General features: G+C 37.0%; 1 protein-coding gene across 7 annotated transcripts in view; it reads left to right on the top strand.

Moving 5' to 3' along the window:
- The window catches only part of mapta (microtubule-associated protein tau a), a 35776-nt gene extending 11501 nt beyond the window's left edge, over positions 1–24275 (top strand). The window contains exons 4-19 of one of the 7 annotated variants that reach the window (XM_083557116.1): positions 223–306; positions 732–809; positions 1486–1515; positions 2995–3663; positions 4188–4222; positions 4348–4482; positions 6170–6233; positions 8049–8087; positions 8606–8868; positions 9203–9295; positions 9513–9605; positions 9849–9941; positions 12152–12244; positions 14274–14355; positions 15163–15269; positions 21346–24275. In XM_083557116.1, coding sequence (XP_083413242.1) covers positions 223–306; positions 732–809; positions 1486–1515; positions 2995–3663; positions 4188–4222; positions 4348–4482; positions 6170–6233; positions 8049–8087; positions 8606–8868; positions 9203–9295; positions 9513–9605; positions 9849–9941; positions 12152–12244; positions 14274–14355; positions 15163–15269; positions 21346–21543 — 2156 coding nt within the window. In that variant the 3' untranslated portion in view covers positions 21544–24275. Of the gene's footprint in view, positions 1–222; positions 307–731; positions 810–1485; positions 1516–2072; positions 3664–4187; positions 4223–4347; positions 4483–6169; positions 6234–8048; positions 8088–8605; positions 8869–9202; positions 9296–9512; positions 9606–9848; positions 9942–12151; positions 12245–14273; positions 14356–15162; positions 15270–18912; positions 19058–21345 lie in introns of those variants that run through there. The other 6 variants (XM_083557113.1, XM_083557115.1, XM_083557110.1 and 3 more) reach the window with 6 other exon arrangements.
- Positions 24276–25101: the final 826 nt, after the last annotated feature.

Genomic DNA, 25101 nt, shown 5'->3' on the forward strand with positions numbered 1-25101 from the left:
TTATGGAGTCATGAAGGGCATGTTGAGCAGATGACTTCATTCTTATACGATCCTGCAACTCCCCTCCGAATAATATTTACAATCTTTTTAAACCAAACAAAATCCAGTACCACGTTTCTATATACTCCAAAAATATGCACCAAACATACAGGACCCGGTTTCAAAATATCATTTTCTTCAGGGTTTTTTTTTTTTAAGTGTTCTTTTCTGGTGCTTTTACAGAGGATCATGGTGATGAAGAGCTCGCTTTAGCACATGAGTTTCCTCAGGATGAGACCAACTCTCTTAATGAGGCGGAGCAATGTGGTAAAAAAAGATAATCAATAAATTATATATGTGTGTGTGTGTGTGTGTGTGTGTGTGTGTGTGTGTGTGTGTGTGTGTGTGTGTAAAAAATAAATAAAATATTATTTTCATTTCTTCCCCTTAAGTACTTGGAAATAGGAAAAAAGCTCTCAGATTAGTTTTACTGCTTATTTCAGAGACCTTTCAGACAACATTGTATATCGATCCACAATAGGCAGCCTTCATGTACAACCGAACATAACTGTGTCCTGCATTTCAACTTTACTCCTAATATGTGTTTTAGATGAGTCCCTCTGGAAATAGAATAGAAAAACAGACCTATCGAAGCAAATGATTCCTTTTACTTTTTGCCACTGAAAGAGTTAACCTGCAGCTGTCTATTGTTGGTGCTGAGTAATTAAAGGGTCTCAATTGTTGTCTAATAGAGGGGTTGGTGGATTCTGCAGAAGCACACGGAGAAGCTCAGCATGCATCTGCTCCGGCTGATTCAAACGGGCAGAGTGGTAGGCGCTACCAACCACTGTTGCCTGTCACGATCGATGTGTTTTGCTTGTTTCTGCTTTGGTTTCGCCTCAGAACCCATACTTACCTCCGCAACCTTTTGTCTTTGCTCTTTGCTTTTGGGTAACCAAGTACGTTTTGTTGCTATTTCTTTTCCATGTCTAAGTAAATATCCTTTGCAAGCCACAGCCTGACTCTGCTGATGATCTTACACGTGTTATGCTGAACGTTTTGCACTCTTACACTCAGCCGGGAGAAAAAACATTCGCTAGAAAAACATTCTCTAGAATGTTCTTATGCATTTATTTTCTGATGGCTGCCATGGCATGGGTGTGATCTCAAAATGACAAAGGCACTCTCGGCAACAGCTGCTTGGCGTGTCATGACAGCTTGTTCGACAAAACCTTCTTTCACGCTTCACTATGCTATTTTCTCTTAAACTGTTTGCTTTTCACCTCCAACAGCAGTTTTATTTTTAAACGAGTGTATTTTAAGTTATTAGATCATTCCAGGTAAGCTCGCCTGTTAGCATCCAAACAATGGCAAATGATTGCACCTTCTTTCCCAGCTTTTTTTTTTTTTTTTGCTGGTGTACATTCAAGAGAAAATAGTTTTAAATTACAGTTCTCTAATTCCTGCTTATTTTCCCCCTTATGAATACGTTCCATGTACGAAAAGCAGGAGGACCTACAGGTACATCTCAAACAGGTACCGTTCGTGGTTTTCTCTCCTTTATTCAATCGCCTTCATGTTTTTTCAGAATCGAGTAGTAGGGATGCACCGAACACCATTTTACTCTAATTTAAAAACACTATAAAAACTAGACTTAGAAGAATATTGCCAAAATGTTGTAATAATCATGTTGCGCTATTGTTATATGTTCACATACACCGAATTTCTTTTAGTTCTGAACTACTGAAATTCTGAAGAATATTCCAAATCTGCTTAAATGCTGTAATACAGCCATTCAGGCCAATGTTGGCCCAATACTGTTGCTCAATTCAGAATAAAAGCATCCCTATCTATTCACTATTAAACAATACAGTAATGGGGAGGAAAAAGAAAGCACACCCTCCTTCAAGTCTCGAAAGTACAAAACATAACCTCAGTAGACAAGATATCAGTATGTAGGCATTTCTTTTCTCAAAAAACAAACCAACATTTAGAACCAGAAGGGAAATAATAAGCATACATAAACCAGGGTGGAGCTATGGGTGGCCAGGGGAGGGGTGGTCAGGGAGGGATGGTCAGTGGAGGGCTGAAAGCGATGTATTGCTGTGAAAATGGAAAATTTTAAAGGTAATACCACCTTGTAGATAATAATCTCACTCGTAATTGCATTTTTAAAAGACAAAAATCATTTCTCAAATGTTGATCTAGGACAATCTCGATCATGTCTATATGATAGCGTTTGGAAACTTTCTAAAAACTGCACAGTTGTCCACCATTTGGAGTGCAACCCAACCTCATGGAAGACTTGGTTCATCTTCTGGCACCTACAATGCATTTTAAAAGTATTAGAAGGTTTAATGAGTGCCATGTGTGTTTGTATAATATTTTTTGTGCCACTCCAGACTAACTGCTATCAACTGCCTGGCCACCCTTATGAAAAATCACTGACTCCACTATTCTACATAGACCTACGTTTAGCAACAATAATCTGAAAATAAGGTTTTTTTGTGTCACAGTCTCGCATCGTTTTTTTGCAGAAATGTTGGCCTTCTTTTCTTCATAACAATGATTCAGTATATTGATGTTTGATCTCTCTTAAGCTCCCACTGCAGACTTTTAATGGGGTTTGGACTTTGTGGAATAAATGACTACATGCTGAAATATTCTTTTATTGCAATCTGCCCTTGATAAACTAAAACTTAGAATTAATGGAGAGTGTACTTTTTTTTAACTCTAAATCACGCCATGTTACATTAATCTGTGTTCATATTCCTTTGTTTAAGAGGGCTAGCAAAAATAATCATTTTGCCATTCCATGATTTCTTTTTTATATTTGTGTGAGTTTCTCTTCGCCTTTTCTTCTTGTGGAAAAGTGCCACTGATTTGATTGGATTTTACTAATCAACAATGTACAGGTTTTATGAGGCCTGAGCAGTAAAAGCATTTCTTTAGGTCATGAAATCCAAACGATGCAATGCCATCGGACTCTGAAAGCACGTGCAACAATATTTCCAGATGTAGCAGTCAACTTCGTTTCAGGGCGTTACGATGAAGATTGGCAAGACCTGGGTGGAGGCCTTATAAACCAGAGTATACCCGAAGAAAAAGAAGAACATTTTCTGATGACCAGCTGGAGTGGGCCATCTAAGAAACCGCTCCAGCGACCAGTCAGTCCCGATCGCACCCGAAGTCTGTCCCTGGAGAGCGAGCTTCCTGTGTCATTTTTAATCCGCAGTGCAGCCCTGGAAGATCTCACAGCGGTTGGGGAGAAGATCAGAGAAAGCGGAGGTGCCTCTGTCTCCGAAGAAGACTCTGTTAAAGTTCAAGATGAATGGCAACCCATTGTGTCAGATCAATATGAAAATGAAGATATGGCCAGTACCGGCATCTTGCATTCTACCAATATCAATTTATCAGTAGAACTGAGCTGTGAATATGACCAAGCAGGTCATGAAGCAAAGCAGGACTTTGTCAATGCTACGCTAATACCAGAGAATTTGAATTCAGGGACGTATGATGGTAATAAAACTAATTTAACTGAAGACCAGTTGGCACATCACACTGAGAATCTAGAGGCCGAAGGAAAAGAAGACATTCCTCCTTTCAAGGACTTGACCGGTTCTTCAGTCGGTTACTTTGGCTCACCATCTAAAAAATCTCGTGTCCCCGTATCTAACTTCAAAGGTCTGTGATCATTTGTTCACCCAAATCCCAGCCCAATCTCATTCTTGTTTGATTTCCTCCTACCTTTTCGCTTCTCAGGGCTGTTTTCTTCTCCTTTTGCTATTAAGCGAAATAAACACAGCACTGAAGAACCTCGCTTGTTGCCCCAAAACTACCTTTTTGAGCTTGACTTCCATAGAACCTTAGTCACTCTGACGTGCTTTGATCTTGGTTGGTGTTAATGCGAACTGTTTTTGTGCTGATGGTCGATAAAAGGCTATGTTGGCCGGCTACGTTTCCACAAGTCTCCTTTAGCATGGCACATCTGCATGATTTTTTGTGTGTGTCCCTGTGATCAGCTCTTTATCATTATCATTTATTGGATTTATTGGATTAATACATATCCAATTTGTGTAGCATATCAAATACAGGAAACTAACTGAAGAGGAACTCTGAAAGCATGGCAGATCCCTGCGGTACATGTGACTAATTGGGCCAATCAGAGGAAAATGAATTCTTTTGACTCGAATCTTTCTTTCTTGCAGCTCAAGTCAAGACCGACAATGACACTGAGAAACGGGTAAGATATTATTTTTGTATTTATTTTATTTTTTTTACATTTTCTCTCCGCTCCTTCCTATTCTGTTTTGCTTTTGGTTCACGATTTGTATTGAATCTTTGGTTCTTTTTTTTTTTAACCCAAAGACATATAGAGCCCCTTCTTCCAAAGCTAGACAATCTTCCCTAAAAAGACCCCCCAGCATTGTGAAAAAAAACCCAGCTTCCTCTAGTTCCCCCTCAGCACCTACAAATGCTTTACCAAAAGGAAGTGGGCCAAGGGTGAGTATCATCACTGAGAAAACCCCTCCCTTGCTTCTGCAATGGTTTAATCTGCACTCCCACTGCAGGGGTAGTTTGCTTTTCTTTAATTTTGACTAACATCAGACTGGCCTTCCTTTACTGTTAATTCATTGGCACGTTTGCTGCATGCAAACTGAGATCTAAAATCCTTTTCCCTGTGATATACAGTAACTAAATATTTACTGGCGAAACACACCATTATGTCTTATAATGCATAGATGCAAGTCTGTCTGGTTAACCCTAGCATGCATCCCAAAGAAAAATGTATAATGTAAAAAAATGAAATGTAAGTATATATTATGGCATCTGGTATGTCCTATCTACTGTAATCTATTGAATGCACAAGGGTGCATCGAATGAACTTTTCACAAAGCATGTTTTTAGAAAGGAAAAATCCCCATGAGAAACCATGAGGGAGAAACCTTTATACAATGGGATTATAAACCAAAACTTTTGAAAAAGAGTAAAGACAAAAGCTGTGCAGTGTGTTGAAAGGAAGTTCAATACGAGCTTGAATAAGGATTAACATTGCACACTAGGGGTGTAACGGTACACAAAAAAAATATTTTGTGGGAAGAAATTCATTCATTTCAAAACAAAAAAAACATAAAAACAGTCTTTTTTTATTACCTTTCATTTATTATTATTATCATTATTATTACTATTATTAATATTAATAATATTTTACATAATAACATCAACAGTTTGCATTTCTAGAAACAATATTAAATACAATGCCTGCCTTGGTTTCAATAAAATAAAATGAAATATATAAAAATAAAACTTTTATTAACACTTTTATTATACTGATTAAATTGAGTAATCGATTAAATAGGCACACATTCAATTGATTAAATACAATTAAATAAATGAAAAATTTAATTAAATAGTGCACATTTGTTAGGCTCTATTTGGGTAATACAGAAGTGTGTATATAATTGTGTGTTTTTTACTTTTAATATAAAATTTTTAATAGATATATATATACTTAGCTACTTAACTGTTTTTCTTATTTTAGCATACATAAACATATGTCTGTATTTAAGAAACACACTAGATAGTTATTTATTTATTCATTCCGTTTATTTATGCATAAACAAATTAATTTCTTCCATCCTTCATTCATTTATTTACTCCCTCGATATGCAGAATTGTCAGGATTTTCTCCTTTTAAAAGAAATTCTGGATGCTTTACATAAACCGCAAAAGAATCCATTTTTGCTAGACTGTCATAAAAACGTTGGTGATTGCAGGACGTGGCAGCGATTTCACATATCATAATCCACAAAATCGTGCATTGGCAGTTTTCAAACATGTGCAGTGACACTGTGCTCAAAGTGCGAGTTGGAGACTAAACAAAATGAATATGTTGTGGTCTGACCACTTAATCTGTTCATGAGGAAACTCAGATTTTACCTATGTTCCTCACGTTAAAACAGAAAGTGCGTTAAAACACGTGTGCACCGAACCAAAAGCCCTATCCTGGAACGGTTCGATACGAATACGTGTACCGTTACACCCATATTGCAGTTATGATGCTTACAGAGCTGTTCTGAGAATATCACAAGTACAGATTTCGATATGAATTAATTCTTTTAAAGAAGAGTGAATATAATACAACATTGTCAGCAATGCACTAATCGACTACACTTTTCTTGGCTTTTAGACTCCAGGAAGCAGGCCTTACGCAGCTGGAACAAAAATCCCAGCAATGACCCCTCCTCAGTCAGGTCAGTGACTCACTGACCTGTAGAGACCTGTATTTATGTTTGGAGGTTCAACTTAGACATTTACACTTTATCTTCTCAGATGTCTTAGTCTAAGAAATGCAATGATTAGTTAAGCCATATTTAGCATATTTCACACATATGGAGGAACAGTGACTTGAATATTCAATTCAATTCATTTTTATTTGTATAGCGCTTTTAACAATAAACATTGTCTCAAAGCAGCTTTACACAGATAATGTGGTGATAAAAAATGAATATGTGCTTTATAAGTAAGTTTGTCCCTGATGAGCGTGCCGGTGGCGACTGTGGCAAGAAAAAACTCCCCGAGATGCCATAAGGAAGAAACCTTGAGAGGAACCAGACTCAAGAGGGAACCCATCCTCATCTGGGTTGCCCCGAATGTCCATTTATAGCAGATATACGATGTTGCGGGGTGCAGTGATGATGATCAGAAGCAAACGGTAGTCCTGAGTCAGTGTAGCAGACTGTTGACATTAACTACAGTCCAAATCCATCCTCAAAGCGCCCGTTCTTACCCAATATTTGCCCCCAGCAACAATCGGCCCTCCCCGACAACCAACAACTTCACCACCGCCATTTAAACTTTTCCGTATTGTGCAGATTGTCACGGATGTATACAATCTAACCCATTATAATAAACTGTGTGTATATGTTACATTCAGATCCCTAAATGAAATCTACTGAAACCAGTTGGCGTTGGACGTCACATAATTAGTTGAATGTCATCTACCTTTTTGTGTAAATAAAGAGTCATAATTCTCATGATCTCAATAGAAATACACTTGTTTCTGGAATCCCCTCAATTTGGACAAGTCTAAGACAGAGTTCTGGAAGAGGAGCAACCAGGATTTGGCTATACCAGTGGTGGACAGTAGTAAATGTAATTCGTTACTGTATTTAAGTAGCTTTTCCATGTATCAGTAATTTACTATACATTTGGGGAGACTTTTCTTTAACTTCACTACATTTCAAAGTCAAATATCTTTTTACTCAACTACATTTAGCGAGAGCAGTAGTTCTTTTTTATTTATGAGTGGATAAAAACGTAACTGTTGAAACATGCGGCAAACCACCAATCAGGGTAGAGCGTGCACTCTGTTTTGAACATGTTTTAATTGCGGATACTTGGTGGTATCTACTTAACATTAACATACGGTTCAGTGTCAGTTCAACAGCAAGAAAAACCTTTTGAGAGGAATAAATGATGGAAGAATCTCCTGACTCGAACTCGCCACAACACCTGTGGCCATATTTGTGCGATTTTTTGTAATAGTTGAAAAGGTTTTGGGCTTATGTTCATTTTAATAGATATCAATCAGTGTTTGACTCATTAATATAATACTAATAATAGATTAGTGTGTTAAGAGTAACATTAGAGTCTTTTTACGTAAGCTGAGTTGATTAAGCCAGCATCTTGTGACAAAAATGAGAATAGGAACATTGAGTACAGTACATACTACAGTAGGCATAATAAATCAAGTACTTTGAATACTTAAGTAAATTTGAAGGCAAATAAATTTGTACTTTTAGTCAAAGGAACGTCAACATCAAACTTCCAAGAGGCATTCATTTAAATTCAATTGATCGATTCTGGAATCTGATAATCCGCTGATTAATGTGATACAGAATGCTGTAGGTGTGTGCAGATTTCATACACATCTAAGAGCCTTTTTTTGTAGAAGCTTATACCATTTTTAATACATCAGGCATAGTCAAGTTCTTTGAATGTAATGTATGTCCCGAAATTAGATGACAACAATGACTAAACTGATGTTTCTGCTTGTTTTACTACAGTAAAAGTGGATTCGAAGAAACCAGTGAAAAATGGAAAAGGTAAAGCAAATGTTTTTTGGAAGTATAGAATTCGCATACTATTTGAGATTAATTATTTATTTGATTTTAAAACATCATTTTTTGATTGTGTCCCGAATGGTGTGGATCAGTCAAAGGTTTTTTTATGATACAATGATACAAAAAAAAAAACAGTGAAGATTCTCTTAGAAGAATTTGGTGTCCCCTGTTAGTGTCACTGTTAAGTGACGGTGTAGGAGAGCAAGTGGTTCAGGGGAACAAAAACTACAAGGACAGCAAAAAGTTTTGATCAATTAAGGGTTTAATTGGGGAATTCTCTGCCCCCCCTCTCTCTCACTGCAACAGAGAACCCAGATTAGACAAATCTCCCACAGGTGTGTAATTCTTACCGCTTATGGCTTGTTACAAAACTAGTCTCAAAACATTTTGATGCCACCTTCTTTCCTATATTTAGTTCTTATTTATGTTCTTCAAATAAAACATTGTCAATACTTCATTGTCATCTTGAATCTGCAACGTATATCGTGTTGTCCTCTCAGATTCGCCTAAGACCCCTGAAGCAAGTGGCCAAAGTAGTCCTGGCACCCCTAAGTCACCTGGCAGCAAGAGTATCGGTGATAAAACCCAAGTAGCAAAGGATATGAAGAAGGTGGCTGTGATCCGCAGTACCCCCAAATCTCCTGGCTCCCTGAAGAACCGTTCTCCAGCACCTCTGGCTGCGGTGCCCCTGCCTGACCTGAAGAACGTGCGCCCCAAAGTCGGTTCTACTGAAAACATCAAGTACCAGCCCGGAGGAGGCCGGGTATTTTTTTTTGTCACACTCTTCTGTCACATCTATAATTTTATTCCAGTCAGGTTTTACTGAAAGCATAAGTAGAAAGAAATGCTTTACATTCACACTCACATTTACACAATCACCATTAAGCGTTTCCAGATTGGCATCCTTGATGTCTAACAACAAAAATTATCTGATGGTTTCAGATCATTTGAATTATTTTTAACAATTGAAATATGGTACAGCAAACATTTTTGACATCTCAACACCTTCCTCCTCTTGATACACTTATTCTATAACTCCTCAGTTTCATCAGTTTGTCCTGAATTTTCTCGCTTACCTTCACTCTACCTTTTCACAGGTCCAAATTTTTGATCAGAAGCTGGACTTTAGTAATGTTCAGTCTAAGTGTGGCTCCAAAGACAAGGTCAAACATGTACCCGGAGGTGGCAAAGTGAGTAACTATGGGAAGAACCCTGCGTTTTGGTTCTTCCATCAGTTATCATAACCACAAACTCCTGTAACATTTCCATTTCCAAAACTGGTTTAATTCCAGTACTTTTTATTTTGATAGATTCTAGAAAGTTCTCACAACATAACATGGTCTTTTTGTTTAATTATATGTGATTTGTAAAAGTTGTATTGCTTTTTTGTACTGCTCTTGTCTAAAGGTCCAGATTCTTGATAAGAAAGTGGACTTCAGTAATGTTCAAGCTCGATGTGGTTCTAAAGACAACATAAAGCACATTCCTGGAGGAGGCAAGGTATGTGGACCAGAAAAATAAATAACATTTTATTGACTTTTTTTTAAAGTCATTTCAAGAAATTGATCCACAGTGTCAGAGACTCCAATATTGTAATAACAGTAGCTTGTAATTTTACACAGTTAAAGACTCGGTTGGAACAACGTCTTGTAATCTTCTGTGAGATAACGATAATTAAGGCAAGCTAAAGCAACGGTGGGCGTTTAGCATTAATGAATTTTCCCCCATATTTACCTTGCACAGGTGCAAATTCTCGATAAGAAGCTGGATTTTTCTAATATTGAGTCTAAGTGCGGCTCCAAAGACAATATCAAGCATGTAGCTGGAGGGGGCAAAGTGAGTAACGGAATGGGATGAAAAATTTGCTGTAGTTTTTACCTCCAGTGATGACCAGCCAAATCTCTACTTAACCCTATTTCCTACAACTCCAAATACAAAAAAGTTGGGATGCTGTGTAAAATGTAAATAAAAACATTGTAAGAAAAAATTAGGTCAATTCAAATTTGATGGCTGCTACATGTCTTTAAAAAGTTTGGACAGGGCAACAAAAGCTTGGAAAATGAAAGTGTTATTAAAGTTAAACAGTTGTAGAAACATTTTAAAACTAATGAGGTTAATTGACAAAAGGTTAGTAAGATGATTGGGTAGAAATATAGGCGTGTCAGAGCCTCTCAGAAATAAAGATGGGCAGAACATCACCAATCTGTAAAAGACTGTGTCTACAAATTGTGGAAAAATTTCAGAATAATGTTCCCCAACATCAATCCGCAAAACAGTTGAATATCTCATTATTTACAGTACATAATATCCTTACAAGTTTTAAAGAATCTGGAGAAATCTCCGTACACAAGGGACAAGGGCGAAAATCAAATTAGATGTCCGTGATCTTCGTGGCCCTCAGACTTCTGTGATCTTTAAACAGTCATGATTCTCTTATGGAAATCACTGCACGGCCTCATAAATACCTCCAGAAATTATTGTCTGTCAACAAAGTTTGCCATTTCATCCATAAATGCAGTTTAAATTTCTATCATGCAAAGAAGAAAATGGCAAAATGGAAAACTGTTCTGTGGTAAGACAACCATGGACACCACTTCCTCTGGAATAAAGAGGAGAGAGAAAATCTCTCTTATGATCAGTGCTCAGTTAAAAAAAGCTGCATCTCTAATGGTATGGGAGTACATTAGTGCCTGTGGAATTGGCAGCTTGCACATTTGCAAAAGCTTCATCAATGTTGAACTGTATTTACAGGTTTTAGAGAAACAAATGCTTCAATTCAGAAAACGTCTTTTATTCAGGGAAGGCCTTGCATATTTACAATTCTAAATGCATGCTGCATCAATTACAATAGCATGACTTCGTAGTAGAAGAGTCCGGGTGCTGAAGTGACCTTTCAATATTTCAACACATTTGGCGCATCATGAAATGAAAAACACAACAAAGGACACCCAGAACTGTTGCGCAGTTACAAACCTTTATCAGACACATATGGGACAACATTCCTCTTCCACAAATTCAGCAACTGGTCTTCTCAGTTCCCAGATGTAGGTGATGCTTTACAGTGCTAAATATGAGCCTGTCCCAACTTTTTTGAGGCGTGTTGCAGCCATTCAAAATGACTTTATTCTTTCCTTAAAATGGTATATATATTCTCAATTGAAATTAATTTTATACATATTAAAATTTAATTTATACGTTTTTTTGTTTTATTGTGAATAAAATACAATTTTATAATTTTTGCAAATCATTGCATTGTTTTATTTTGCACAGATTCACAAATTTTTCGGAGTTGGGGTTGTAATACATTTTCTCAAATGCCATCAGGAAATTATATATATATATTTTTTTTTATTTTCTAAATTTTCTTCCAATTTCCCCCTTTACCAAAAAAAAAAAAAACTATTTCATTATACTATTCTCTCAATTGCAATGCAGTCAAAACTAATCAAATGCTGAAACTAAACACTACTGAAACTCTGGATCAGCCTACCAACACTAACTGACCCATTCCTGTTGGAATACCTCACTGTATCCCAATCCTGGTCCTAAAAATTTTCCATGCTACACAATTAAGTACTTTGTGATGACAAAATGAATAATACAGGACAACAAGAATATTAAATTATGCAGGACAATGGATTGCTGGACCAGAATTGTGGAACAGTGTTAAAAATAAGTCAAACCTCATTGTTCTAAAAGTCTGTACATATGGTTTCTTAGCTGCTGTGCTTTTATTCCTTGCTCTGATCCTCACATACTGTCCTTGCTGCGCAAAGTATCAGAAGCTGGACTTGTTCAAGTGTACTTCCAAAGACAGTATTAAACATTTACCCAAAGGTAGACATGCATGTACATGTGGGATGAACCTAACTCTGTGGTCTTGATTCTTCCTGAAGTTCACTAACTAAATTGTTCATTTAATTGACTTTCAAGTCAAGTTTTGTATGTGTCATGATGGCGGTCTACTCTTTTTTTTCCCTAAATTTTGGTCTTTCCTCTTGTCTCAGATATTTTTTATCCTCTCCAACCCTGTTTTATTCTTTCAGGTTCAAATTCTCGATCAGAAGTTGGACTTGACTAACGTGCAAGCTAGGTGTGGTTCTAAAGACAATATGAAACACACACCCGGAGGTGGCAAAGTGAGTAAACAAGGGAGGAGTAAACCATCTCCATTTCTTTTTCACATTCATCAATAGTCCTTTTTTTGAACCAGCGGATGTTAATAGTTCCTGATCAGACTTGATCACTTACGGCCTGAAATTGAAAACACCCGGGACAGATCGTGTTTGTGACATTGTGTGACATTGTGGTGTTGGCTTGTATTTGCTGGACAGGTTCATTAATATTACAGTTGCCTATAGTGTTTCGTTGACCATTAATATGCATGAGGTGTTTCCTTGCTCTTAAAGGTGCAGTATTCGGTTTTGAGTCAGCACCATTTCTAAGCATATGCAAACTAAAGTGCAACCAGCTGGGGGGCCACTAATGATAGCCCCCCAGCCATGCCACCGCCCACGTTCATTTAATTCATGTACCTTTTTTCCTGCGGAAGTTTAATATACAATATGTGTTTAAATACCTAATTCAGGCAAATTTTGCAATGATTATTAAATTGAAGTCTAACCTTTTTATGGAAGGTTGCGATTGATTTATATGGTGTGGTGGTAGAGCATTGTGGTTGGTAGGCAGACACATTGGGGGTGACAATAGAAATCTAGCCTGCGGTGCCAAAAAGGCTAAAAACAGCCCTGTTGCTAGTAGTTTCTGAAGTTCAATTTAACAACATTTGAATTATATTTTCACTCCTTGAGCACATATTCACAATTTCAGGGCGATATTCCTTTTACTAGACTCGTATTATGTTTGTATTTTTTATATATATAGGCAGACTGAGATATGGTGGAGTGAAATGGGTTTTCTCAAATGCAAAATGTTGAAGCAATATGTTCTAAAATATTTTACAGGCTACCTGTACTAACTACCACATCTGTAAATCTATAACTTTTGGCAGATGCCCTTATCCAGAGCAAATTCTCTTTAATTATCGAATTAGTGCAATGGCTTACAGTTGAACAGCTTGTTCAAGAGCAACAAACTTTGTGGTGGTGGAAGTCCAGCATTTTTACTACAGAGCACCCACTTTAATGCATTATCATTAGGCGGACAACAGCAAAGCAAAGCTTTGGTCCATCTGTATATAAGTTTTTCTTACCAACACTATTGAATAGATAGACAGATAGACAGATAGATAGATAGATAGATAGATAGATAGATAGATAGATAGATAGATAGATAGATAGATAGATAGATAGATAGACAGACAGACAGACAGACAGACAGACAGACAGACAGACAGACAGACAGACAGACAGACAGACATTTTTACCCCCCAAATCTTAAGAATTCAGACTTTATACTTAGGATGTCCTCCTTATTATTTTGACAAGCTGGGTTTTTAAAGAAACTCAACTCAACCTAAACGGACCTTCATCGTTCCATTTTTGACCTCAGCTGGAGGTCATTCAGAGGTGCAGTTACTGCTCCTCTCTTGCTGAAGAAGGCTTACACGTCCTCCCGTGCCTCAGGTCCAAACAGTGACTTCTTTGTGTCACTCCGGACAGCTGGATCGAGAGTCCTTTTGTGACTGCAGAAAGGAGATGATCTCATCATGAGGACAAGTGGTGTCTTTTTATCCAGAAAATCCCCTGACCTTTGAAGGCTGTCATTGCAGTGAGGTCATCGGTCTATTTTAGGAATTTGGGACTGCACAGAGTTGTGCTGCTGCTGTTGTGGCACCAAGGGTCCAATGCATGATGCCAAGTCAGTTAATTTGCCTGTGTAAACATATATGGCTTTTATATAAGTGACATTTAAACACTGTTGATATTTGAAAGCATTTCTAGAGGCTAGAGATAAATATATTGTAGGAGTATTATGCAGCCATAGATGTGCAAATGCAGGTAGGATTTGTGAAATGTCTACTTAATCTAAAAAGCAATTAAAATAAAGAGTTATATCAAAATAAGTAGCTCTAGGAACACTAAGCACATCTAAGTACACTACACCCATTCTGTTTGAGCATCTAAAATGACATCACAATGAATGATCTAACCACGCCATCTGTTGTCCGATCTATAAATTGCCTGTTTTTCTTTTTTCGCTTCATAGGTCCAGATCGTTCACAAAAAAATAGACTTGAGCAATGTGCAGGCGAAATGCGGTTCAAAAGATAATATCAACCACAAGCCAGGTAAGAGCTTTTTCATGTACCTGTAGGTTTCAAAACAGTGGTACTGTTACAATACATATACAGTATTTCATGAAACTGAGTACACCCCTATTTGAGCATTTCTTCTCAGGGGACAATACTATACAAATGAAACTTGGATATATTTTAGAGGAGTCAATGTGCAGTTTGTATAGCAGTATAGATTTACGTTCTTCTAAAAATAACTGAACATACAGCCATTATTGTCAAAATATTTGGCAACAAAAGTGAGTACACCCTAAGTGAACATCTCAAAACTGTGTTCAAAGTGTCAATATTTTGTGTGAGCACCATTGTTATGTAGCACTGCCTTAATCCTCCTGGGCATGGAATTCACCAGAGCTGCACAGGTTGTTGCTGGGATCCTCTTCACTCCTCCATTATGACATCACTGAGCTGCTGGATGTTAGTCACAAGGCTTCTCCACCTTCTGTTTGATCCTGTGCCCCACACAGGGCCCCACAGGTGATAAAGGGGCAACACTATCCAAATTTAATTTCTATAGTATTGCCCCTTCAGAAGATATACTAAAATGGTTGCTGAAATGTGAGGGGTGTACTCACTTTTATGAGATAAAATGTGTGTGTGTGTGTGTGTGTGTGTGTGTGTGTGTGTGTGTGTGTGTGTGTGTGTGTGTGTGTGTGTGTGTGTGTATATATATATATATATATATATATATATATATATATATATATATATATATATATATATATATATATATATATATGTATCTCCAGCTGCTGAGATACAATTTCCGTACTCTATCATGTATCATTTTGTTCCTTGTAGGAGGTGGAAACATTGAGATTAGATCCGAGAAACTGGAATTCAAGGCGCAATCAAAGATCGGCTCTCTAGACAACATCGGCCATGTGGCTAGAGGTGGTCAAAAGAGGGTAAGCAAAAAAGAAAGGGGCTTCATTAGGAGGTTTTAAAGATGGATCTCACGTCGCTTTGTGCTTTATTCGATATTTTCTTCTTTTGCTTAAAAGAGTTGTTATATTAATGTGTGGAAATGCCATATCGCTTTACAACCTAAAGTTGTGCAGAAAATATTGGGCATGCATATTTCACTATGGAACATAGAAAGCAATACACTTTATGGACAAAGGTTTGGCTAGTGATCGAGATAATGTTCAAAAGAAACAGAACAGGTTAGCACTTGCTGTCTTCCCTTCCATTCTCTCACATGGTTTTCTTCCCCTCTCTCTTCTGCTTGCACAAATTTCTTGGGTGGGTTGAAGGAGATTTAGAAGATAGCAAATATGTCCACTTTGTGGCCAAAAGTTTGAAGACAGTGGACTGTGTGTGTTTTTGGTTAGCATCTCGTTGTAGATTTAGCCCCACTTACGATACACTCCACTCTTCTGAGAAGGCACTAGATATTAGATATAGACTTTATTTAACCAGGATGAAAACCTGTGACCCAACCAAGGAAGCAGCAAATTATGTAAAGTTATTTATACATGCTATAAATTCGATCAGCTAAAAGGGAGTACAGTAAACTTATGTGTATCTGTATGTGTAGGTTGTAGGGGCAGTAAATTTAGCTCAGTCCAAGACAAGGATCGTCTAGTTGAGGATGTCCTCTGTGTGCAGATTGTACCCGGTTTATACAGAAATAAATGACAAAAAAATAGCAAACTACATATAATTTTCTAGGTTTTCTAGGTTGCATTTAGCCTCAGCATACAGAGAACATACAAAATAATTTTTTACAGAGTTTTATCATCACAATTAGTACAAAAATGTAAAAGATGTCCAGTTTACTCTAGTATTGCACTGGTGCAGCATTAATATCACCGTAGTCAAATATGGATAAGAATGTTGAATATGTTGAATGTTAAATTTTTTTTGGCAAAAATTTATTTAATTTTAAAATAAAAAACCTAATTTTATTTCAAATTTACACAATATGATCATCATGTGGTGTGAATGTCAAATGGTTATCCAGGACAATGCCCAGGTGCGTATAGGCAGGAACTAATTCAATATTAGTGGAAATATCAGTACAAAATTGGTTTCCAAACTTTTGTAAAAAAGCATTAGTTAGTTTTAGATGACGTGTCGCTTGGTCGCAGTTGTTGTTCAGTGCAGCAAAAACTTTACTTTTTAGTGTTATATTTTTATTTCACTAGAAATCTTGTAAAATGTCTCCTAAGAAAATCAGTGATGGTGCAGGGAAAAAGAAAGTAAATTAGAATTACCATTGAAACTGAGAAGGTTACGAGCGTGGTGTGCGTCTCACACTCGCAATAAACCACTACCACATGAGTAAGTGTTAAATTATGTTTACCGTACGGTAATTTGCGGGGTATTTGTTTGTTAAAATAGGCTACGAATACTTTATAAGTGCAGAAATAAGCGATCGAATTAGGTCTTGGAACGAATTAAATTACTTAATTATTAAATTCATTCTTATGGGGAAAATTTGTTTGAATGTACGAGCAAATGGACCTACGTGCAATTTTTTACGAACGAATTGTGCTCATCCAACGGGGTTTTACTGTATATGAACATATAAAATCCATTTATATATAGTGAGAATAAAACTGGACCTGAAACTGACCCTTGAGGAACTCCCATGATAACTGAAGACACTGATGATTCTGAAGCCCTTAAGCTGTTCACACGGAATACTATCAGAAAGGTAATTAGCAAACCAAGCAACAGCTGAATTGGAAGCCAACTAGAAACTTGGGCCATCTGAATTAAAAGAAAGCTTTAGAAAGATCAACTAAAGTCTTTTTAGGCCGGATAAATTAGAAAACATTAGCATTTTCAGTGTTTCACAAAAGTTGTGGCATTGTTGAGAGAAGGCGCAGTCAACTGACTAAAATTGTGTGATATATTTTCCAGTCCAAACTGCAAAGCAAAAATGGTGTTTTCTAATTTATCCACTTTGGAGAGCATTTTCAAAATGTACATTGTACCGGAAAGCCTAAACGGAGAGAAAAATATATGTTTTCAAACAAAAACATATTAGTGCGGACATGGCCTTAACCTCGGGCAGCATACTGTTCCTTCCGAAAAATCACTCAAGCTGTTCATCTAAGAGTTTTTCTACAATTTTGATGTTTTTAATGTTGGTCTATAGTTATTTTTAATTAAGAAATATTTACCTGTGCAGAATTAGAGGAGATGATTCTACGGACAAATGCGAGTAAGGTTAGAAAGCTAGGCCACAGGTTTAGCAATAGATTCAGCTGCAGGTTTTCAATAGTAAGGCTGTAGGTTATCTGGGCAGACTATTTAGGGTCTTAACATCAGAACCTGTAATTGGAACAAAATCAAATGAAGAAGCAATAAAATCAGATACCACATCCTCTGTTTCTAAAGGGACCTTTGATTTTTCATTGACAGTAGAGTCAAAGAGAGAACTAGCAAAAAATTACATTTCCATTTCTTTCTAAATCTCTTTCTAAAATCACAGATCTCTTAATCAAGATGTGTTTTTAGTTATAAATTCTATCCATTTATATCCATTTTTATGCAAGACAATGACTTAATGACAAAATCTGGCTTGTTTGCTGAAGTTTACTGAAATTTTGGAGCATGGCTGTGGGGATTTATGCTCGTTCAGCATAGGTCAGTCAATGAGTTCAGGTGAGGAGCTCTGAAGTTTAGTTAGTGTTGTTATTCATCCCAAAGGTCTTCCACTCCAACCATCAACATTATGTAATTTGTAGAGGTGGAAAGAGTAACAAAATATTCGACTCATGTAAAAGTACTGTTACTTCAATGTTACTTTAAGCACAAGTAAAGTTACAGGTCTAAAAGTTTACTCAAGTAAAAGCAGTGTAGTTCAGAAAGGACAAGGGAATATAAATCTTAAATTAGTTAATTTTATTTAAAGGAACATCTTAATGTGTTAAAGTCTAATGCAAATTATGCACTTTTGCATTAAAAAAATCCTCCTGTTAAAATGGCATTTATGATAATGAGAGAAATCGCAAATGCAGAATTCAGACATTGAGCGCATGCACTGAACAACTTTCGATTCAATGCCATTTCGCTCTTAATTGGGTCTGCATCGCTGTCGTCTGTCTTGTCTGGCTCCATCTTTCTTTCTTGTGAGTTTCTTGCACATTTGTTCTGCCCATCGATCAGTGCAGTAGTTTCCAGGACATTATTTTTTCCCCTTGCATTATTTTTATACATTTATTTTTTTTACTCAGTAACGGATATAATTTTAAATGTAGTTATGTACAATACTTCAAATAAAACATATTAAGTAAAAGCAAAATTACAGATTTTCAATCAATCGGGTGCAATAGTCAGCTGTCCATATTCTTTTAACCATATTTGTTTTGTTAAACAAACCTGACATTTTTTGCTTCCAAATCCATTTTCCTTTACAAAACATTTCTTTATGTTTCCCTGAATCGCCTTTTATTTTCTTCCGTTTACCTGCTAATTGTTTTGCATTCCCTAAACAAATTTATGTTTGCATCCATCTAATTTTCATTTTCTTATGTTTTTCGTTTTCATATGTCACTTATGTCACCATTCATTTGCCACCATGACCTGGGTGTGTAGCAAGAGAAAGGGAGAGGTACAGGGACGCCTCAAAACGAGGGTTCTCTCTCCCCAGACCCCAGTGACCCCACCACCCCATCATCCATCAGTGTCTCCCCTGAACCTATCCACCTCAGCAACCCTCAGATAAAGATTGAAGATTCCAGTAAGTATCTAGGAAGGGAGTACGTATTAAATCCATCCACATGTTTAATGGAGCAGTACCACGAACAACTTCTCCGAAAAAGATCAGCGATGGATGTGTGTAGAAAACTTTAAGCTCATCAAACTCACTGGATATTGTACATCACTGTTTTTGCTCTTCAATGATATACTATATACATTTTGTTCTACGGTGCACTCAATCTACACTCAGTCTTCCGTAATGCCGAAGTGAGAATAGAAAAAGTATGAAGCAGAAATTTCACAATGTACATAAGTATTCAGACTCTTTGCAACAACACTTTGAAAATGAGCTCAGATGCATCCCAATTCTCTTGATCATTGCTGAGATGTAGCTACACCTTGATTATAGTCCACCTGTTTTGAATTGAATTGATTGCACATGATTCGGAAAGGTACACCCCTCTATTGTGAAGACCTCCCAGATGACAATGCAGATCAGATCAAAAACTAAGCCATGAGGTAGAAGGTGACTGCTTGCAGAGCTCAGCTTGTAAGACACAGATCTCTGGAAGGCTAAAAGTTACTGCTGCACTGAAGATTCCCAAGAGCACAATGGCCTCCATAATTCTCAACTAAAAAAAAGCCACAACTGGGACTCTTCCAAGAGCTGGAGTTTGCTAATAGGACTGTTTTGCCTCTCAGACTGTGGCTTCCATGGGTTTTGCACTGTTTATCTAGCCACTTTACCATAAATCCCAGATTGGTGGAGGGCTGCAATTATAAATGTCCTTCTGGAAATTTGTCCCATCTTCACACAGGATCTCTGAAGCTCAGTCAGAGTGACCATCAGGTTCTTGGTCACCTTTCTTACTAAGCACCCTCTCTTAACTGCTTAGTTTTCCAGGGCAACCATCTCTTGGAAGAGTTCTGGTTGTGCCACACTTTTATTTATTTATTTAAGAATTATGGAGGCCACTGTGCTCTTGGGAATCTTCAGTGCAGCAGATTTCCCAGATCTGTGCCTTGCAACAATCCTGTCTCTGATCTCTGCAGGCAGTTCCTTCAACCTCGTGAATTTTTCCAGACTTTTTATAGAGACATGTATGCCTTTCCAAATCATGTCCTATCAGTTTAATTTACCACGGGTGGACTCTAATCAAGGTGTAAAAACATCTCAGCAACGATCGAGAGAAATGGAAGGCACCTGAACTCATTCTCAAGCGGTGTGAAAAAAAGCTCTGAATACTTATGTACTTATGTGATATTTTAGGTTTTAATATTTTTATACTTTTTTATTTTATTTTATTTTCACTTTGTCATTATGGTGTACCTGGTCTGGATTAGGTCATTTATACATGATGCTGATTATTAATTAATAATCTTCATTCTGACTGATCAGACAGCTTTGATTAATTTTCTATAACATCAACTCTGAGATTTAGATCCAGCTGCAAGTTTTTTTTAACGGCATACTAATATTTGATCAATTTTATGGAAATAACCTCTACATGAAGTATGTTGGATGGTATGATAGATATATCATCATAGATGGATGGATGGATGGATGGATGGATGGATGGATGGATGGATGGATGGATGGATGGATAGATAGATAGATAGATAGATAGATAGATAGATAGATAGATAGATAGATAGATAGATAGATAGATAGATAGATAGATAGATAGATGTTAAACAGTGTATCAATAAAACATTAGTGATAAATCAGCGTCCTGTCATTACAGTGTAGCGTTAAGTACAATGATCTTCGATGCTGATTCTTGTTTTTCTGTATCTTGTTAATGTATCTTATAATCTATATATATATATATATATATATATATATATATATATATATATATATATATATATATCTTCAAGTTGAAAATTGGTGTAATTCATTTAATTCTATGAAGGCAGGAATTTGTTGGACCAATCACAAAATACAAACACTTTTGCTGAAATGAATAGAATTTCTTTCTTGTACTCAAAACTTTGGCCACAAGGGGGCAGCTGCAGCTTTTTATTATATTACACAATACATTATTATAATATTCTGCATTTGTATACTTTTTTCCATATCCCACGTGTATTCACAAATTTTGTCATCTCATCAATACACTCATTCAGTTGAAAAATATATCAAGGATTTACGTTTTCTTCCTAACAAGCTAAGATTTTCGAGATTTCAACTCGAGCTTTCTTGGGTCTGTTATGAAAACGAGAACGAGAAAGCTAAGGAGAGCAGTGCATGTTTATTTATAAAATATATAGCTATATTAGAATGTAACTACACAGTGAACTCAGTGTATTTTTTGCCTGTCCCAGATTGAGACACATAAGCTGATGTTCCGCGAGCAGGCAAAGGCGCGGACTGACCACGGCGCCGAGATCATCTCTCTGGAAGAGTCTTCACAGCACCTCAGCACGGTTTCCTCCTCTGGCAGCATCAACATGGCTGACCCACCTGAGCTCTCCACCCTCGCGGATGAGGTGAGCGCCTCGTTGGCCAAGCAGGGCTTGTGATATCGCCCCTACCAACGTCCTCTCTCCTCTCCTCAGTCCGAAACCCACCTGATACAGCCACCTATGGACATACGACAAGTCTTCATGTTTCCACCAGTTCCAGGGCGGACGAGGAGCCTGTGTATCAAGGAGCCTTTGCGAGTCATTGATTTGGATTCCCAGCTGACTGCACCATGAATCTCTTTCATTGAGTGATCCTTTGACATATCCTCTAAGCGTTTTGTTTTTGTTTATGATCGATCCCAGTTTCACGAAGTCGGATTAATATTAGATTTGGATAGTCTGGAAAGAATGGAATGACCAAATGAAAGGTCTTACATTTAATTGATTTCACAACAGAGCAAACGGTCTTCAAAACACCGATAGCAAGAATTCTAATAGTGACCTATGGGTACTACATAAGTAGGAGGAAGTATATTATAATATCCATCCAGACGTCCATCTTAGGTCAGGATTCATCACGCAGAGGGATATTATCTGTATGGAAAAAAAAGTAATGATAAAGGTTTTTTGGGGGGTTTTTTTTAGATAAATCGAGCTTCATGTAAACTAAATGGTGTTCATCCGACACTTTTCTTACAGTATTATTCTGTGCATATGAAATGTATTTGATATGGGAAGAAAAAAACAAAAAAAAAAACGTGTCAAGCCTGCTGGCAGTCTTAAGTTTTTCTTTTTCTTTGTCAGTCCTACAAAAGTGCTATTTAACAGTTTGCAGCACTTCAGTGATATTAATTTGCTCCTGTTTTTATAGCTGTACGCTAACGTTACGCATTTTCACCTTCATAAACTACGGTGTTAGTATTGAACATTTTGTACATCAGAGGTCCCAAAACTAAGGCCACAACACTTGAAACGTTCATACTAAAAAAAAAAAACTCAAAAAATTTTTCCCATTTCGGGTCCACCGTCATTATGAGGCGAATCACTGACACCAAGTGCTCTTTGTTTTCAGACTTGAGACTGCGTGCTGCACAGAGAGCGCTATATTATATTTATTATTTATACTTTATAAATTATATAATTATATTTATTAATTAATATAGTTATATTTATTTCATTTAGCACTTTTTTTGTAATAAAGTTCAGTACTATTTCACATGGAGTCTTATGTTTGTTTGTTTTTAATCAAGTATCCATTTTAAAAACTAGCGGTTGATTAATCAGCTATCGGGAAGCCCGATCCAATCTAGCTTTCGGTATCGGTAAAATCCACTCTTGATCGATGTCTAGTTATTAACGTAGCCTAATTATTTGTTAGATTTATGCACCAACCATATGTCTAAGTACTTTTTATTATTATTATCTTGATAGTAATAATAGTAATACTCATTTGTCTGTACGGTGCATAATAATAATAATTATTAAAATAAATTAATGAATAAATACATTTAAAATCATAATAAAATCTCCACAATAATACAGCTAATCACTTCGACACGTTATTTTCTGTTACAGACCCGCCCTCAAAAAAAATTATGTGGCCTTCAAAGAGAGATTTGGGGACCCCTGGTGTACACAATGTGTAACTACAAAAAAAAAACCAGAACGTTTTTTGCACCATGTTTATCAGTACAGTGATGAATACGCTGCTGTTGGTTATTATATTATTATATAACTGTGTGCTTTCGGTGATCATTCGGTCGTAGGGACGATTCATGCGATTGCAAAGAGTGTGTCTTTAACCCAAATGTGTTTTGTGCTTCGTTCATGCTCGGATTCTTGTACTGTGAAAAAAACAGGTCATCAGCAAAATACTAAAAAACAAACAAAAAAAACCTTTCCAAACTGATCTCATCCCATTTTACACACTCGCTGTCAAACATAGTGTTTTTGTATTGTCCTTCAAACCCCTATTGAAGTGCATGAAAGGCACATTGTGTACAAGTCCAATTTATTTTGTATTTTTTGAGTGATTTTCTCCAAAAATCAAGCTTTCAACCAATGACGCTGCACAAGATTCTTCCTCGGTTCCCCAGAATGCATCGTCACAGCACGTCCATCGAGCTACAGAATGCTTATCTATGCTCCGTGCATGCCTCTGCATCACCTCCACTTCCATACATTTACTGTATATTCTGGATCGTGCATTGATTTTTCATTATCGATATTACTATAATGGAATATACTTTCTGAACGATGACCCCCACACACACCTTTCTTTACGATGGAGGAGGAGCTGTATAGATAGCGTTAGTGATATAATGTATGTATGTGTATTAACGTTTATAAGTCATCTATTTGCCAAGGAGTGCTGATTAAAAAAATATGTAGCAGAGCATTTCAGTTCGGTTGTTGCTCGCACCACGATAATGCATGCATGCGAAGTTATCTGGTCTTTTATCGGTTTGTTTGTTTTTTCCATTCATTTTCTCTGGATCGGCGGCAATGTGTTTTTGAATGTCCTTGGATGGGGTTTGTATGTGTTATGTGGGCTAGGTGAAGAAAAAAAAAATGTAAAGAAAGAAAGAAGTTGCGTTCCTTGTGCAAGAGCGGGGCGAGGGAAAGGTACCTTGGGAAGAAGTAAAGAGTGTAAGAAAAGGTATTTTTTTTCCACACTTCAAGCTGGTGGGTTTTGCCATCCTGCTTTCATCGACGCCATTCGCCTTTGTCCGCGCTTGTACATTTTAGCTTGAGAAACGTGATCGTCGATATCGTTCTTGTGTGTTTTAATAATAACTGAATCTTGTTCATGTACATGTGAATTTGGAAATAAAGCCTATAAAGACGAACGTCTCGTTTGGCTGATTCGCTTGAAAACGGGTGCTCATCCCGAGGAGGTCCTCCAAGAAGGTGGTTCAAAACAAAAACGTGAGATATTAATAGAAATTCGGGGTGGGTATTAAAATATTTTACTGTTATGGTTTGACTCGAGATTTCCCCTTAAAGGGACTGGTTTGTTGCTTCGAATGATAACTTCTAAAACATGAAGCAGATATTAATGAAGATGGTCCTCGAGTTACGATGGTTTGACGATACTGTATATTTTATACAGCACAGTACTGTAGATTGCTCTGTTTTGCAAATTTATGTACTGTTACTTGTTACATTTTTAACTACCCCATACTGATCACCAGACTCCTGGGCCATGTCTCAGACAGTCAAGTCAAGTCAAGTCAAGTCAAGTTTATTGCTATAGCGCTTTTCACAACAGACATTGTCTCAAAGCAGCTTTACAGTATTTAACAGTTAAGGTGAACAATGTGTATTTATCCCTGATGAGCAGCCGTGGCGACTGTGGCAAGGAAAAACTCCCTTAGATGTTATGAGGAAGAAACTTTGAGAGGAACCAAACTCAAAAGGGGAACCCATCATCATTTGGGTAACATCAAGAGTGTGATTATAGTCTTTAAACAATACAGAACACTGGAGAGTGAGAACTAACATGAGTACTGGAATGTAAGATTATGAGTAAAGTCCAGACAGATATCAAATCATCATTTTATTTAAATGCTTTTTGACTCCTAATGTATGACCTTTTCAAAAGCAGGACTTTGTAGTGCAAAAAAATAAGAAAAAGATTAAATAAACCCAGACGGTTCGGTTTCCTAGGAAGAT

Source organism: Silurus aristotelis, assembly GCF_946808225.1.
Source record: "Silurus aristotelis genome assembly, chromosome: 12".
Taxonomy (NCBI): Eukaryota; Metazoa; Chordata; class Actinopteri; order Siluriformes; family Siluridae; genus Silurus; species Silurus aristotelis.